This window comes from Chlorocebus sabaeus, chromosome 7 (genome assembly GCF_047675955.1).
Source record: "Chlorocebus sabaeus isolate Y175 chromosome 7, mChlSab1.0.hap1, whole genome shotgun sequence".
Classification (NCBI taxonomy): Eukaryota; Metazoa; Chordata; class Mammalia; order Primates; family Cercopithecidae; genus Chlorocebus; species Chlorocebus sabaeus.
The window spans coordinates 134,857,818-134,876,525 of NC_132910.1; the positions used below are offsets into that span (position 1 = coordinate 134,857,818).

Below are 18,708 nucleotides of genomic sequence, written 5' to 3' on the forward strand. Positions count from 1 at the left end.
ACACACCATGCCAGTGGCTGCTTCTTCCAGCTCAGATCTCTCCTCTATAAAATGCCTTTTTTTACGCTACTCCAACTAGAAGGAACGCCTCCTCTCCCTGGTCCTCTGCAGCACGCTGGGAGCCTACTCCCTATTCTTTGTGTATTCATTCTCTTGGGCTGCCATTATAAAGTACCACAGATGGAGTGGCTCCAACAACAGCAATTTATTTGTTCACAGTTCATGAACGAGGTGTTAGCAGGGTTGGTGTCTCCTGGGCCCCTCTCCACTGCCTGTGAGGGCCGCCTTGGTGTGTCCTCAGATGGCCTTTTCTCTGCACGTGCACATGCCTGTGTCTCTTCGCCTTCCTATACTGTCATATTGGAGTAGGGCCCCACTTTAATGGCCTTATTTTAACTTGGTCACCTTTAAAGACCTTATCTCCAAATGCAGTTACATTCTGAGGTACTGGGGGCTGGAACCCCAACTTGAACTGGGAGACAGGAGGGTGAGGACACATTTGGGCTCACAACACCTTGCTACACACTTTAGAATATTAGCGGGCACCCATTCGCGAGTGTTCTTCCTCCCCTATTTGAATGTAATCTCCCTGGTGAAAGGCCATTTTTAAGATTCAGGGTTCCCAGCAATCAATTGTTTGATTCATCTTCATGATCATGATTGGCATTTTGGTTGCGTTTGTCCTGATGTAAACATGTTTTGAGGCACATAAATAATCAGCCATGGTGGTTTCCAGGCAGCAACTGGGCTAGATGGTTTCAAGGTTGCTCACAGATAGGCCTGTTGATTCCCCATCCCCATCCACTGTGAAATTCTCCCTCTCAAGGGAGTTTCAGCCATTTGCATAATTTCTACACGAAGGCATCCTAGGAGGGGCCAGCCCTAACTTTAAAATTCCCTGTGCAAATAGCAAAGACTTGGGACCAACCCAAATGCCCATCAATGACAGAATGGATAAAGAAAATGTGGCACATATACAGCATGGAATACTATGCAACCATAAAAAAGAATGTGTTCATGTCCTTTGCAGGGACATGGATGAAGCTAGAAGCCATCATTCTCAGCAAACTAACACAGAGACAGAAAATCAAACACCGCACGTTCTCACTCTTAAGTGGGAGTCGAACAATGAGAACACATGGACACAGGGAGGGGAGCATCACACACTGGGGCCTGTTGGAGGATCAGGGGCAAGTGGAGGGAGAGCATTAGGACAAATACCTAATGCATGCAGGGCTTAAAACCTACATGACGACTTGACAGGTGCAGCAAACCACCATGGCACATTATGCCTATGTAACAAACCTGCACGTTCTGCACATGTATCCCAGAACTTAAAGTGAAATAAAATAAAATAAAATTCCCCGTGCATTGCCTAGTTCTATGTCTGCATCCGGCAGCATCTGAAATCCCAGCCTGATGCAGCCCTGGCAGTTCATCTCATTTTATTTTGCCTGAAGTCTCCAAGCGAGTTCTCCCAGCTCGAAGGTCAGCATTCTTTCCAACAACTCATCACTCCTCGTTACGCAAAGGGAAGAGCACCAGGGGCTTTCTGTCTTCTGAGCAATAATTCGGGTAATGAAGTGAGAGCTTAGCCTCTCTTATGAATGCTGAGGAACCCTAAAACAGCATATCTTTTGGTTCCAAAAAGATCTAACATAGCGATTTTGTTGGTTCATAAAACGCTCAAATACTCAAACCATATGTTTAGGTACAATTCCCAATGGCTATATCCTTCCTTATATGAATAAAAGAGGAGGTTTTCAGCATCAGGTGGAAAAATAAGTACGGATATTGGGGAAAATAGTCTAAATTTAACCCTGAGTCAGTTCCAAGACAGTGGAGGTGATACCAGCTTCATGGCCCGGCATCTCCCAGCCTACGAATCCTGCTTCAAGTCTGCAAGTCTGCCCAGTAGGTACAAGACAAATCATACCCAAGGACATTCGGACATAAACATGAGCCTTGCTAGATACCTCCCTTGTGCAGGGCAGCTTCTAAGAAACATATAGACCAAGCAGACTTCCACATCAGTGCATACATTTGGCCATCTGAAAACACAGAGACTAACACATATGGAGACCTGTGGCTTCCTCGGGCCAGCCTCAGTTTCAAAGCCAGGGTGAGATCTTTGCCAGGCACTCACGGGACCTGTGCTGCCTGTAATGGAAGGGGCTCTTCTCTGAGGACGACACAAGGGAAACACACACAGCCTGAAAAGAAGGCGTGTCTCAGCGTGATGGAGGCTATGTGCAAATCATTCCTTGTGCCGATATCAGGAGTGTGAGTCTGACAAACAAAAGGCCATGTCACTGGCCGAGTGTCTCTGTGGAGTCTGCAATGGTCCCATTACTTACTTGAGTCCTTTCTAATATGGATTTTATTCGTTTTCCACTGAGATGGCAGAAGCTGCACGTGGCGTGGCAGTTTATGAATTGGGTCCCCCAGCAAGGCTCTGAAAGACAGCTGGAGTGGGGTGGGCCGTGTGTGTGAAGCCACTGTGCAGAGCTGGAGTCGGCCGTGCACACAATGACATCTGTGTGTGACCCGGCAGCCTGCAAACCGCTTCCCTGCAAGGGGAGACGCAGGCCAGGGGACGGCCAGAGACTTTTGTTAATTCTGTTTATCTTACAGACTGTTTTTTTTTGTCTGCTGTGGGAAATAAAAAACAAATACATAACTTCCTTGCTTGTGTGCAGTCTGAATTTTTCTCTCTCTCTCATGCCCTCATTTTCATGCAAATGAGTATCTCTTCCCTTCAATTTGGGGCATCAGTTTATGGCATTTTTACATACACGTGTATATACTGTCTATGCACAAAGTCAGAGATACAAATGTGTGTTTTAGACCCCTTCGGCTTTAGTGTTCTGTGGAGATCCATGAGATATCAGCGATCTCATTCTCTTTCTGTTAACATAATTAGTAGAGTTCTCTCTGTGCTCAGAGCACATGGCTGAGTCCCGCATCACCAGCAATAACAGTGCATCCTTAACGGCCTCCCTGGATAGTTTGCTAAATTCTTTCTGAGAGCCTCTCACTGCCTTTACAAAGGTTATAGCTGAAAAACAAACCAGAAACTGGGAATCCAACTCTGTGAGCAAAGAGAAGGCCGCACATTCTATTATTGCACGGGTAGAGGCTCAGGTTCGTGCAGGTGCGTTTGGAGTCCTGGCAATTCCAGATGAAGGCCGTCCTTAGGAAACTCAGAGATCCCAAGCCCAGGCAGTCTGGGTTAGCAGAGGTTTGATTTGTTTTGTTGAGTTTTTGTTGGTTGGTATTTTGCAGATGCTGCAAATCACAAACGGGGAACCTGAGCTACACAAGCTTTTTCTTCTCTGTATCATTTTACCTGGCCAAAAAAGGCAGAAGAAGGGGAAGGTGGCATTGCTAAATAACAGAAAAGGATAAGACCTAAAAATCCCCCCTTCCCCAAGAAGTCCAGGAGCACTACTCCCCTCTGAGGACCCCACAGGTACTTTCACAGTCTAACACACTGAGAAACAAGCCCACAGGACGCCAGGATGACATGACCGCAGAGCAAAGGGACAGAAGGAGTTTGGGACGCATGCACGGACACCTGTTGATTGTGCAAACTTGAACTTAGAAAATATGAGGCTCATTAGAATTTCTCTTTCTAAAATAAACAACCACTTTCAATATCGTCGAATATCATCTACTGCTGTAGTTCTCTGTCCTCCACACTGAGAATCCAGAACAGGTCCTTGGGATAACTTTTGGGAAACAACACCACCGCGAAAACAAAAGTCTGCTCAGCCAAGGACACAGATTTCTTATCTACCTTTGATGTCCCAAAGGACTAGAGAATACAGAGCATTTAAATAAGACTCCGATGCCAGGAGCTCACTGTTCCCTGCTGGACTCCAGCCCTCCCCTCCCTGCCCAGAAGAGGACACGGTACTCACCAGTCATTAGGGTATAATAATTGGGATACGAGAGACTAGGGAAGTCTGGAGTCAAATAATCCACTTTTACTCCCCTGCTCACAATCTCTTTGAAACCAGGCAATGACTCCAGTGCCTCATCACTGATGTAGTCTGAGCGAAAACCATCCAGCAGAAACACCAGCAGTTTCCGGCGGGCAGAGGTCGGCTGGGCCAGGCCCAGGACAAGGGCCAGCAGGAGGGTCCCAAGCTTCATTGCCATGCTGCCAGGAGCCTGCCAGAGCCCGGCTGGCACAGCTGTCTCCTTGCAAAGACTGAGGATGGAGAATCTGTAGCTATTCTCTCTTCCAGGGGCTGGACCTTGAGCCGCTGGCCTTCCTGAGCCAAGTTCACTTTCAGAATTTAAAGGAACAGCACCCCCTTTTCCACACATCTATGCTCACTCTTTACTAGAAAGCCCAGAGATCGACTCCTTCAGATAAGCCGGGTTCCAAACAACCCAGAATTAACACCAGGGGAGAGAGTTCAACCTTATTATTTTTGGTGAATGTTCCAGAAATACAAGCACCCACAGAGGTGGAATTTTAGAAGATGACAAAGTCAACACTAACTTTGCAGTTGAGCTAACCAAAGGGAGGAACCAAGGAAAAGGGCAAGATTTTAATTTGATGTTATCCCACATCATGGCCTCATTTAAACTCTTTTTCACTTAGAAGTTAGTAACGCAAACCTCTGGACTCAGTGCATAAACAGGAAACAATACGCTTCGGTGGACCCACTTGTAAACTTTCCAGCTGCGTCTCTGTAGTCTCAGCACTTAAAAACAATTATTTGTCTATGTCTTGGCCACTTAAACGTTTTTACATGCAGTGTTATTACTTTATTTTTCAAATATGATTTAGCTGCTGGTGCCCATAGGAGGAGGTGGTTCGTAGAAGAGCCCCAGAGCCAAGGAGAAGCTTCCAGAGTTGGACAATGGGAAATCATTACTGGCAGAATGATCTGAAGCAGCATTGCCCCCATAGGATGGAAATGAAATCGAGAGCTGGAGATTGAGAGCTTGAGATGGAAAAGCAGAGCTAGAAATTACCATGCAGGCTTTGGGACAGGGAGGACTAGGCAGAGCAGAAAATAGGAGGAGGTAAGTGACAGGGAGGCAGATGTGAGCTGGGGAGCAGACAGAGTTAGCACAAAGTACCCAGAGTCCGGAGGTTCCCTAGAGTGGCTCTGTCATGCTACATAAATTTGAACGACACAATTCATGTGAAGGCTTATAAAACACGGCTGAGTGCAGTGGCCCACTTTGGGAGACCAAGGTGGAAGGATTGCTTGAGGCCAGGAGGTTGAGACCAGCCTGGGCAACACAGCAAGACCCCACCCCTATAAAAAAATTTCAAAATTAGCTGGGCATGGTGGCATGTGCCTGGTCCCAGCTACGCAGGAGGCTGAGGTGGGAGGACTGTGTGAGCACAGGCGTTCAAATCTGCAGTAAGCTGTGATTCTATCACTGCACTCCAGGCAGGGCAACAGAGTGAGGCCCGGCCTCAGAAAAAAAAAAAAAAAAGACATAAAACATGCATGCCCCATAGCAAGTGCTTAGATGTTAGATGTTATTCGCATTATAACATCACTTGGCTCCCAAGGAAACTTGCAGGCTCTGGGCAAACTTTCCAGGGAAGGAAGCTAGACACCAGCCACACCAGCCACTCTCAATCAAGCCCCAAATCCCTCTTCCACCTCTGCCCTCTGCTTGTGTCTGTTCTCCTTCTCTTTTTCTGTTGTATTTGAGTCAAGCCCATACACGGGATCACCATGTCACTTTTTAAATTATGCTGCAAAAGAGAAACACGTTGGCCAAAGTACCACTCCCATCCCAAGGGACTTGGCCAAGGAACAGAATTCTTTTTTCCAATAAGAGTTAATGCTTTCTATAATTAAATTTAAATTTTTTTCCTTATAAAAAAAAAGGAAAAGGGGAGTTTATTCTAAATGGTTGTTACTTTGAAAACAATGTTACTCTTTTTTCCTTGAGTTGTGTGGTATTATTGTTGCTATAAACAGAAAAAAAGAGAGAAGAAAGAAAGAGGGAAGGAAGGAAGGAAGGAGGAAGAAGAAGGAGGAGGAGGAGGAGGAGGAGGAAAGAAAGAAAGAAAAGAGAGAGAGAAAGAAAAAGAAAGAAAAGAGAGAGAAAGAAAAAGAAAGAAAGAAAGAAAGAAAGAAAGAAAGAAAGAAAGAAAGAAAGAAAGAAAGAAAGAAAGAAAGAAAGAAAGAAAGAAAGAAAGAAATTGAGGGAGGGAGAAAGAGAAAGAAAGGGAAGGGAAGAAAAGGGAAGAAGGAAAGGGAACAGAAGGGAAAAGAAGAAAGGAAGAAAAGGGAAGAAGGGAAGGGAATGGAAGGAAAGGGGAAGGGAATGGAGCAGAGGGAAGTGAAAGGAAGGGAAGGGAAGAAGGGAAGGGAAGAAGGGAAGGGAAGAAGGGAAAGGAAGGGAAGAAGGGAAGAGACATATGGGATAGAATTCAAACCAAGTAAATCCTAGGGTTGCTTAAAGCCAGACTCCAGGTCTTGAACCATCTAACCTAGAAAAGGCTGGAAATGAAAGCTAAAAAGCAATAGGTAAAGGCCATATGTCATGCAGGTGGTTAATATTAAGTGCCCAAAGTCTTGTGATCCAAAACCTATGTGTCTGTGATCTGGATGTCTTCACTCAAGGGGTGGTTATCAGCACCTAATGCTTATAAGTGCTTATTACAACTTGTTTTCAAGGGTTGGCAATACTGTAAAGTCATTGTCCACAGGGGTTTCATTTAGATAATGCAAAATATGAAAAATTTACTCCAGAAGTGGAAGCAACCTTTGTCCTAAAGCTGCTGCACGTCTCTCTAGGGACATGCATGAGCTCTCAGGAATGTGCTGTCCAGATTAGTCAGCACCCTGGTGCCTCCCCTTCATGGAGAGACAGGTGAGATGGAAGGGAAAGAGTCTTAGAAAAACAAAACAAAACAAAACAAACAAACAAAAACAAAAACAAAATTGTGATTCCAGAGTCAAGATCCTGGTATGATGCAGTTGTGTGATTCTGAGGAAATTGCCTTTCTGGGCTTCAGTTTTCACCTCTGAAAAGTGACAAAGGCTTCAGGGTCGTTTCTAGCTGCAGAATCAATGCAATTTGAGAATGAGATCCCAAGTCAGCCCATGTCAGCCAACATCCACCCTTGTTGGTCCTATTAATTTATCCCAGCTTTTGCAGCCCTGCTGGTCTTTTGTTGGTCCATGTCAACCCTCCTTATATCTGGAAAACTATTCTTTAAAATTTAAGACGACATAAGGACATTTTTAGATAAACAAAAGATGAGAGAATTAGTTACCAACAGGCTTGTACTACAAAAAAATACTAAAGAATGTCCTTTAGGTTGAAAGGAAATAACACCAGATGAAAATTAATATATACAGGAAGGGAAAAAAATTTCATAAATGATCAATGTGAATAAATATAAAAGACTATGTTTTTCTTTTATAAATATCCTTAAAAATAACTACTTAAAGTTAAAAGAATAATGACTATGCTGAGAGAGATGACTTATGAAGAATTAAAAGATATAGAACAGCCTAAATGAAAGGGGTAGAATGTTTGAATGGAATTAAGTTGTTGTGAAGGTTTTTGAAATTTATGAAATGGAAAAAGTCAGATGTCAAGAGTAAAATGTAAAGTGATTGAATATTAATTCTAACTAGACTGTAATAAGCATGCATATTGTAATCCTCAAAGTCAGTACTAAACAACAACAAAAAAATACAAAGAGGTTTGACTAAAAGGTCAGTAGTGAAAGAGGAAACTACCTCAACATAATAAAGGCTATATTTGAAAAGCCCACAGCTGACTTCACGCCCAGTGGTGGAAACACTTCTATTCAACATACTGGAAGTCCCAGCCAGACAATTAGGCAAGAGAATTATAAAGGAAAAAATAAAACCATCTCTGTTTGCCAATGACATGATCTTACATGTACAGACTCCTAAAGATCACACATACACACACACACACACACACACACACACACACACAGAGCAAAGTTGCAAGATATAAAATCATCCAAAAATCAGTTGTGTTTCTATACAGTAACAATAAACAGTCCAAAAATAAAAATAAGACAACAGTCTCATTTACAATAGCATCAAAAGGAACAAAATACTTGAAAATAGGCTCAGCGTGGTGGCTCACACCTGTAATCTCAGCACTTTGGGAGGCCTAGGCAGGCAAATCACTTGAGGTCATGAGTTTGAGACCACCCTGGCCAACGTGGCGAAACCCGTCTCTACTAAAAATACAAAAATTAGCCGGGTGTGGTGGCAGGTGCCTGCAATTCCAGCTACTCAGGAGGCTGAGGCAGGACAATCATTTGAACCTGGGAGGTGGAGGTTGCAGTGAGCTGAGATTGCACCACTGCATTCCAGCCTGGGTGACAAAAGCGAAACTCCGTCTCAAAAAAACTTGAAAATAAATCTAACCACAGAGGTAGAAGATCTGCATGCTGAAATGACAATATACTGATGAGAGAAATTGAAGAATACACAAATAAATGGAAAGATATTCTATGTTCATGGATTGGAATAATGAATATTGTTAAGATGTTCATATTACCCAAAGCAATCTACAGATTCAATGCAATCTCTATCAAAACTGAAATGATATTTTTCACAGAAATAGAAAAAAAATCCTAAAATGTGTATGGAACCAGAAAGAATTGTGAATAACTAAAGAAATCTTGAATAAAAATAATGAAGCTGGAGGCATCATACTATCTGACTTTGTAACATACCACAAAGCTATAGCAATCAAAACAGCATGGTACTGGTATAAAAACAGACACATAGACCCAAGGAATGTAATAGAGAGGCCAGAAATAAACCAACACATTTACACTCGATGGATATTCAACAAAGGTGGTGTAGGGGAGTGAAAAAGGGCTTGCATTCACACTTTTTGATTGTTTGGCTGGGCTAATAATTAAATTGACCTGAGACAGATTAATGAGAGAAAAATCATATTTAATTACATATGACACACAGGAGTCTTAAAAATATGAGACCCGAAGAAGGGTCAGATGATTGAAGCTTATATAGCACCCTGAGCTACAGAAAGAAATGGGGCTTAGGGCTTCTGGGGAAGGTGGTGGGTGACCCAAGTTACGGAAGAATGAATGGAGGAAATGTATGGTGAATAAAGATTATCTTGTTAAGCACATAAAAAGTCTCTCAAGTAATAAAGGTTGCCTCTGAGCAGCTCTCAGAAGAATAGGTTATAGTATGTCTGGACATGGTGTCAATCTCCAGCCTCCTCTCCTTTGGTGCAAGTTAATTTCCCCTGGTGGTAAGCTTTTGGGGGAGGAGATTTATGACAACTGAGTTCCTCTTGGAGGATTCATCTTTAGGCAGATAAGGGGAGCTCAAGAAAGCCTCTCTCTGCATCCACCCTTCCTCATGTCCTTAGTTCAAAGTAATCAGCATACCAAAGAGTCGTATTTTGGGGTGGTATTTCGCAAACTCCTTCATTTCCCTTGTCTGAAACTTCCCTAGAAGTTTCACACACTAAAAGCTGAGTTGGTGGGTGTTGAGAGAAAAATGGAGTTAGTAGCTGACTGGTAAGGGACCTGGGAATAGGTCAGTCCAATGAAAAAGCTGTGGCCTCATTTTAGGAGGTGGTGTTGCAGGTGAGTTCCCATCAAAGTTAGGCCTCTATATGGTGCATGGAAATAGGTATTAATATGATACATTTCTAGGGAAACAAAAAAAATAAAGATTAATGTTTGAAGGAGTCCATAAACTAGTTTCTGAGTCTGGAGGGCAGCCAATTGAGATTTCTAGATGCTGGGTTTGAAGCATCTTCAGTTGGAATTAAGCTGCTGTGACTGACATTGCCAGTGGAGACTGACAAAGGCAATCTGAAAGGTTGTCCAGGTCTGCAGTTTGCATCATGTGTTTCAGTGAACTTTCTGAGCAATGCATACACCAACAGACATGAAGGTTGTTTATACATAAGTTATTAAGGTGACTTCTCTGAATTCTATAGTAAGTCATCCAGCTTCAGCTTTCAGGGCTTCAGGAAAGGGCAGTTTTAATTTCAGTAATTCCATGTCAGAAGAGCTGGAGGAAACTTGAAAATGTTAGCTTGGAAAATCAGCGGCAGATATTGCAGAAACCTAGAAGAATTCAGGATCCAGTTTACAGATGCTCAGAAACAATGAACTAGAATTTAATAACGGGTGCACTATAGTTTTCTTCTGAAACATAAATTTCTCTTTGGTCACCCCCATTTCTACAAAGAAATAATCACAGTAAGATCAGTTTATTTGTAAGAAAAATTGTTTCATTAAACTTGGCCTGCTTATTTATGTAAGTGCAGCAAGAATAGTGATAAATAGGTGATTTTAAGTCGGTTTTGCTGGAACTTTTAATAAGGAATCTCAGATTGAACTTTTAAAAGCCTCTGAAGGCTGAGAAGCCAAGCTAAGAACTCACCATCGGCCGGGCGCGGTGGCTCACGCCTGTAATCCCAGCACTTTGGCAGTCTGAGGTGGGCGGATCACGAGGTCAGGAGATCGAGACCATCCTGACTAACACGGTGAAACCCCATCTCTACTAAAAATACAAAAAATTAGCCGGGCGTGGTGGCGGCGCCTGTAGTCTCAGCTACTCGGGAGGCTGAGGCAGGAGAATGGCGTGAACCCGGGAGGCGGAGCTTGCAGTGAGCTGAGATCCGGCCACTGCACTCCAGCCTGGGTGACAGAGCGAGACTCCGTCTCAAAAAAACAAAACAAACAAAAAAAACTCACCCTCAAACTTTGCCTGAAATACCTGCAGATATATACGTGAAGTCCTTTTTCCTCAAAGTCCCCAAAATGTTCTGATGATCTTGGGCCTGCCAGGAAGTGAGATTCCTGTCTCATGTGTGAGGCAACCATGTGAACTGTTTATTCAAGGTACCAGGCCAGTTTTTCCCCCTAAAGGATGTATTGGCTGCAGAAAGTCAACCCTAGTTCTTTAAAGATGGCTGCTCATGTCAGAAAACATGACGTTCCAGTCATAGCCTTGACAGTATAACCAGTATTTCCGATTGTGCACTGTTCCAAGAAGAACAGATTCTTATTGAACTTATGCAAATAATTATATTGCCATAAAAAATAGGAATATTCAATATTAGTTTCCAAATTCTAGAGGGATCAGGTCAGGAGAAAAAACGTAAATATTTTATTTACAAAAGTAAAATTTACCAAATTGTTGTAAACTATGTATAGCTTTTCAAAAAGTTCCCTTAAATCTGACAACAAAACATAAAAAAGAATCAGCAATGTTTCATTAAAAACTATAATAATCCGTTATTAGTTCCGTTCCAGGTAATTAGTTCTTTTTTTTTTTTTTTTTTTTTTTCTTTGAGACAGAGATTCAATCTGCTGCCCAGGCTGGAGTACAGTGGCACAATCTTGGCTGCAACCTCCACCTCCAGGGTTCAAGCGATTGTCCTGCCTCGGCCTCCCAAGTAGCTGGGATTACAGACACGCCCCACCACACCTGGCTGATTTTTGTATTTTTAGTTGAGACAGGGTTTCACCATGTTGGCCAGGCTGGTCTCAAACTCCTGATCTCAGGTGATTTGCCCACCTTGGCCTCTCAAAGTGCTAGGATTACAGGTGTGAGTCACCGTGCCTGGCCCCAGAAAATTAATTCTTATTCTGCTTGATGTTGCACTGGCAATTTCAAGAATGCATCAGTTTCTTCATTAGAGTTCTAAAAGTTCTTACCCAGTCCAATGGTATGATCTTAAAGTTATCAGACACCTGTATTTTAGAGTACTTGTCCGTCTTTTTCCTAAATCCTCCTGAAGAAGCAATTTTGAACTGCAGCTGATTGCAAAGGCTTTCAGAGAAGAATAAAAACAGTAACAGTGGATGACAAAGACATAGAAGAAACACGGTTTAAAATCCAATGAGAGTACATTATAGCAAGCAATTGATGAGGAAATTTGGTCATTTCTGTGGCATACAACATTTTAAAATAATATCAAAATTATGATCGATAATGTAATAGGAATCTAGGAATCTCCTACAGCTCTTAGAATACTCATATCAATAACCTATCCATAACTATAACTTAAAGAATGTTTAGCTTCACTTTTATTTGACCATACATTCCAAATAATTTATCAAATAAGCCTAATTAGCTTAATATCCCTCTTATACAAGGTGAAAAACATATCATTTGATCTTTCCCAACTGAAAAATCCCCAGGTTAACTCAAGGTCTAAGAGATTGATTTGGAATTCAACTTGGGGAAATTGTCAAAAATGTAAAAAAGACTTAAAACATAACTAGATAGGATCACAAGCCATTATCTCATTTATTTAACCAGAACGATAATTAAAAGGCTTCAAAGACAAATACAGAAAACTATATGCTTGTGGGAAAAACCTTCTTTTCAAGTAATCGAAGACCCATGTTCACTGCAACGGCATTATTTACAATAGCCAAGATATAGAATCAACCTAAGTATTCATCAATGAATGAATGAAGAAAATATGGTATATAAACACAATGAAATACTATTCAGCCTTAATAAAGAAGAGAAATCTGTCATTTGCACTGACATATGTGACCTTGGAGGACACTATGTTAAGTGAAATAGCTAGGAACAAAAAGACAATATTGCCCTCACTTCTATGTGGAATCTAAGAAAGTCAGTCTCATAGAAGTAGAGAGTAGAATAGTGGTTCCCAAGGCCTGGGGTGGGGAATATGGGGAGATGTTCATCAAAGGGTACAAAATTTCAGTTAGATATGAGGAATAAGTTCAAGAGTTCTATTATAAAACACAGTCACTGTCGTCAATAAAAATGTATTGCATTCTTGAAAATTTGTAAGAGAGTAGATTTTAAATGTTCTCACCACAAAAATGATAAGCATGTGAGGTAATGCATATGTTAATTAGCTCAATCAAGCCATTTTAATACATAAACATATTTCAAAACATATTGTACAAAACGAATATATACAATTTTTATATGTCCATTTAAAAACTAAATTAACTAATTAGAAAATGAATTATCCAGTCAGAAGAACAACAACAAAAAAAGAATTAAAAAGAGTAAGGAAAGCCTCAGAAACTTACGGAACATCATCAAGTGAACCAATATAAACATTATGAAAGTTGCAAAGGAGATCAGAAAAAAAGATGAGTAAAGAACTTATTTATGTAAATAGGCTGGGCACAATGGCTTGTGCCTGTAATCCCAGCTCTTTAGGAAGCCAAGGTGACAGGATTGCTTGTAGCCAAAGGTTCAAGACCAGCTTGGGCAACATATTGAGACCCTGTCTCTCCAGAAAGAAAAGCTTTATTTAAGGAAACAGTAGGCCCAAACTTCCCAATTCTAGGGAAGGAAATAGGCCTCCAGATTCACGAATTCCAAAGAACCTCAAATAGAATGAATCTGATTAAGTTTGCTCCAAAATACACTATAATCAAATTGTCAAAAGTGAAAAACAAAATTTTGAAAGTATCAGGAGAAAACTGATGTGTCATGTATAAGAAAGCTCTGTTAAGGCTACCAGAAAATTTCTCAGGAGAAACTTTGCTCGCTAGCAAGGAGTGGGATGACATACTCAAAGTGCTGAAAAAAAATTGTCAACCAAGAACTGTATACCTGGCAAAACTGTCTTTTAAAAATAAAGGAGAGATAACGATGTTCCCAGACAAACAAAAACTGAGGGAGTCCATCACCACCAGATTTGCCTTACAAGAATGCAGAACAGCCATCTTCAAGTTGAAGCTAAGTACTAGTAAATAAAAACACAAAACATGAAATTATAGAACTCACCTTACAAAGGTAAATATAAAGAAAAAACAATACTGTACCACTGTAATGGTGTTATGTAAATCACTTTTAATTTTAGTGTAAAAGTTAAAAGACTTTTGAAACTTTAAACCTTAAAAATGCTGAAAGATATTAGGAATAGCTACCACACACAAATTGGCCAATAGGTACACAATAAAAATAATTGTAAATTGTAATATCCATGACATAAAGTATGTTTAATGGGAGGAGAAGTAAAAATGTGGATGCGACTGAAGTTAAAATGTTATCAACTTAAAATAGACTATTATAATGATGTTTTATGCAAGCATTATGGTAACCACATGCACATAAAAATACCTACAGAAGATACAAAAGAGAAAAGAATCAAATACACTAGAAAAATAAACAAAACACAAAGGAAGACTGCACCACAGGAAAAGAGAAACAAAAGAACTACAAGACACACAGAAAATTAACAAAACATCAATAGTAAGTCCTTCTCTATCAATAATTACTTTGTGTTTAATTAATAATTAATAAAATATAATTAAATATTAATCTTCTGTAGACAGCATATAATTAGCTCTTTTTAAAAAATCCATTTATCTACTTTACATCTTTTTATTGGGGAGTTTAATCTCTTTGTGTTTAATTATATTAATAACAATTAAATTCATTAAATTAATTAAGTTAATGAAATTAATGTAAATTAATCAATAATAATTAAACACAAAGAGATTAAATTCCCCATTCAAAAGATGTAAAGTAGATAAATGGATTTTTTTGAAAAGACCTAACTATATGCTGTTTACAGGAGACTTATATTTAAGGAGACATTGAAGTTGAAAGTGAGAGAATGAAAAAATATTTTTATGAAAATGGTCAACAAAAAAAGAGCAGAGGTGGCCATACTTATATTAGGAAAATAGACTTTAAAAATATTTGCAAGAGACAAGAACATTATAAAATGATGCAAGGGCTAATTCAGGAAAATATTACAATTATATATGCACTCAACATCACAACACCTAAAGATACAAAGCAAATATAACAGAACTGAAGGGAGAAATTGATAGCAGTACAATAATGGTAGGAGACTTTGCACCTGCCTTTCAACAATGGAAAGAATATCCAGACAGGAAATCTATAAGGGAACAGCAGACTTGAACAACACTGTAGACCAAATGCACCTAAAAGACATATACAAAACATACCACCCAACAGCAACAGAATATGCATTCTTCTCAAGTGCACACGGAATATTCCCCAGGATATATCACATATTAGGCCACAAAGCAAGTCTTAACAATTTTAAGAAGATTAAAATTATATCAAGTATCATTTCTGACCACATGTTATGAAACGAAATCACTAACAGAGGGAGAATTGGAAAATTTACAAATATGTGGAAATTAACCTTCTCCTGAACAATTCATGGGCTAAAAAACAAAAGAAATCAAAATATAAGATATGTCTTAAGACAAAAGGAAAACACAATACATCAAAACTTATGGCAGTAAAGTATGAAGAGGGAAGTTTAAGTGATAAATAGCTATGCTAAAAAAAGGAAGAGAAAAAAAAAAAAGAAAAGCAAGAACAAAATAAGTCCAAAGTTAGTACAAGAAAGTAGTAGTAGAAATAATGAAGATTAGAATAGAAAAAACAAAATAAAGACCAAAAAAGAAAAAAATCAACAAAACTAAGAGCTAGTTATTTTGAAAAGAAAAACCAAATTGACTAACCCTCAGCTAAACTAAGAAAAAGAGAAGACTCAATTAAATAAAATCAGAAATGAAAGAGGAAACATTACAACTGATACTGTACAAATAAAAAGAAGCATAAGAGACTACTACAAATAATTATATGCCAATAAGCTGGACAACCTAGAATAAATGGAGAAATTCTTAGAAACATACAAGCTACTAAAACTAAATCATGAAGAAACAGAAAATCTGAAGGCACCAATAACAGGTAAGGACATTGAATTGGTAATCAAAAATCTCCCAACAAAGAAAAACAAAGAACAGATAGCTTCACTAGTGAATTCTACCAAATATTTAAGGAATGAATGCCATCTTTTTTCAAATTCTTCCAAAAAGTTGAAGAGGAAGGAACACTTCCAGACTCATTTCATGAAGCCAATATTACCCTGATACCAATGTCCGACAAAAACACTACAAAAAAAGAAAACTACAGGCCAATATCCCTGATGACTATAGATGCAAAAATCCTCAACAAAATACTAGCAAACTGTATTCAACACATTAAAAGGATTATACATCATAATCAAGTGGGATTTATTCCAGAAATGCAAGGATGGTTCAACGTGCACTAATCTATAAATGCAATACACCACATTAACAAAAAGAAGGATAAAAATCACATGATCACCCCAAGTGATGCAGAAAAAGCATTTGACAAAATTCATCCTTCTTTTCATGATTAAAAAAAAAAAAATCTAAGCAAGTTAGGTATAGAAAGAATCTACCTCAACACATGAAGGCCATATGTGGCAAGCCAAAACTGATACAATATTCAACAGTGAAAAACTGAAAGTTTTTCCTTCTAGCTAGATTACTAGCTCACACTTGTAATCCCAGCACTTTGGGAGGCTGAAGCGGGCAGATCAGGAACAAGAAAAAGACACCCACTCTCACCATTTCTATTCAAAATAGTATTGGAACTTCTAGTCAGATAAAGCCAAAAAAAGAAACAGAAGGCATCTAAATGGTAAAGGAAGAAGTTAAATCATCTCTGTTTGCTAGTAACATAATTATATATGTCCCTTAAGACTCTGCCAAAAAACTGTTGCAACTAATAAACAAATTCAGTAAAGTTATAGAATACAAAATCAATATACAAAGAAACAATTGTTTTTCTATACAGTAACAATGAACTATCTGTAAAGAAAATTAAGAAGAAAAATCCTATTTACAATAGCATCAAAAAAATAAATTACTTAGGAATAAGCTTAACCAAGGCAGTGAAAAACTCGTACACTAAAAACTACAATACACTGATGAAAGAAATTAAAGAAGAGACAAATAAATGGAAAAATATTCTGTGTTCATGGATTGAAAGAATTAATATTATTAAGATGTCCATACTAAACAAAGCAATCTGTAGATTCAACATTATTCCCATTAAAATCCCAGTGGCATTTCTTAAAGAAAGAGAAAAAATTCTAGAATTCATATGGAACAACAAAAGACCCAAAATAGTCAAAGCAATCCTGAGAAAGAAGAACAGAGCTGGAGACATCATACTTTCTGATTTCAAAATACATTAGCAAGCTACAATAATCAGCACAGTTTGGTACTGGCATAAAGACAGACATAAAGAACAACAGAACAGAATAGAGAGCCCAGAAATAAACCCACACACGCACAGTCAATTGATCTTCAACAAAGGCATCAAGAATACACAATGGGCAGCTGGGCATGGTGGCTCACACTTATAATCCCAGCACTTTGGGAGGCTGAAGTGGGCAGATCACCTGAGGTCAGGAGTTCAAAACCAATCTGACCAACATGGAGAAACCCTGTCTCTACTAAAAATACAAAATGAGTGGGGCATGGTAGTGCATGCCTGTAATCCCAGCTCCTTGGGAGGCTGAGGCAGGAGAATCACTTGAACCCAGGAAGCGGAGTTTGCGGTGAGCCGAGATCACACCATTGCACTCCAGCCTGGGCAACAAGAGTGAAATTCCATCTCAAACAAACAAAAAAGAATACACAATGGGGGAAAGGATAGTCTCTTGTACAAGTGATGCTGGGAAAACTGGAAATTCACATTCAAAAGGAATAAACTGGACCCCTATCTTATACCATAATACCAAGATCACATAAACATGGAGCAAAGATTTAAATGTAAGACCCAAAACTTTAAAATGCTTAGAAGTAAACATGAAGGAAAAGCTTCATGACATTGCTCCCAACAATGATTTTATGGATATAATATCAAAAGTGCCAGTAGCAAAAGCAAAAATAGCTAAATGGGATATTGAAGTGAAAATCTGCACAGTAAAGCAAGCAATCAACAGAATGAAGAGATAATTTGTGACATAAATAAAATATTTACCAATTATATGTCTGATAATGGGTTAATTTCCAAAATATATATGGAACTCCTACAATCTGACAGCAAATAAACAAATAATTAGAAAATGGGCAAAGATCTTGAATGGATATTTCTCCAAAGACACACAAATGGTCAACAGGTAGGTTATAAGGTGCTCAACATTACAGATTATCAGGGATGCAAATAAAAGCACAATGAGGTAACACCTTGTATTTATTAGGATGATTATTATTTTAAAAAACCCAAAAAAGTAAAAATGTTGATGAGTATGTGGAGAAATTATATCTCTTATTTATTGTTGGTGTAAATATAGAATGATACAACCACTATGGGAAAGAGTATAGAGGTTCCTCAGAAATTGAGAATAGAACTGCCATGTGATACAATGATCCTACTCCTGCGTATATATCCAGAAGAATTTAAATTAGAATCTCAAAGAGGTATCTGCACCCCCAGGTATTTTGGGAGCATTGCAGTATTGCAGATTATTGCAATGCCAAACTACAGAAACAACTAAAATTTCCGTTGACAAATGGATAAAGAAAATGTGATATATACATACATGAAATATTATTTATCCTTAAAAAGAAATAAATCATAAGATTTCAACATGGACGAACCTTGAAGACATTATGTTGAGTGAAATACTCTAGTCACAAAAAGCCAAATAATGTATAATTACACATACATTCATTATCTAAAGTAGCCAAATGTATATAAACACAAAGTAGAATGGTACTCACCAGGGGTTGGAGGAGGGAGCAGAAGAGATTTGCTTAATGGGTATAGAGTTTCAGATTTTCAAGATGAAAAATTTCTGGAGATCTTCTGTTTTACAACAATGTGAATATACCTAACATTATTGAACTATACATTTAAACAT

General features: G+C 39.0%; 1 protein-coding gene and 1 long non-coding RNA gene across 3 annotated transcripts in view; both read right to left on the reverse strand.

The window, feature by feature from the left end:
* Positions 1–4,247, reverse strand: part of ENPP6 (ectonucleotide pyrophosphatase/phosphodiesterase 6) — a 128,422-nt gene extending 124,175 nt beyond the window's left edge. For both annotated transcript variants that reach the window (XM_008000380.3, XM_008000381.3), the window contains exon 1: positions 3,924–4,247. In XM_008000380.3, coding sequence (XP_007998571.2) covers positions 3,924–4,164 — 241 coding nt within the window. In that variant the 5' untranslated portion in view covers positions 4,165–4,247. The remainder of the gene's footprint in view (positions 1–3,923) is intronic.
* Positions 4,248–18,568: 14,321 nt separating this feature from the next.
* The window catches only part of LOC119622341 (uncharacterized), a 35,987-nt gene continuing 35,847 nt past the window's right edge, over positions 18,569–18,708 (reverse strand). Inside the window, exon 5 of the long non-coding RNA XR_005238990.2 lies at positions 18,569–18,653. This is a non-coding gene — a long non-coding RNA (uncharacterized lncRNA). The remainder of the gene's footprint in view (positions 18,654–18,708) is intronic.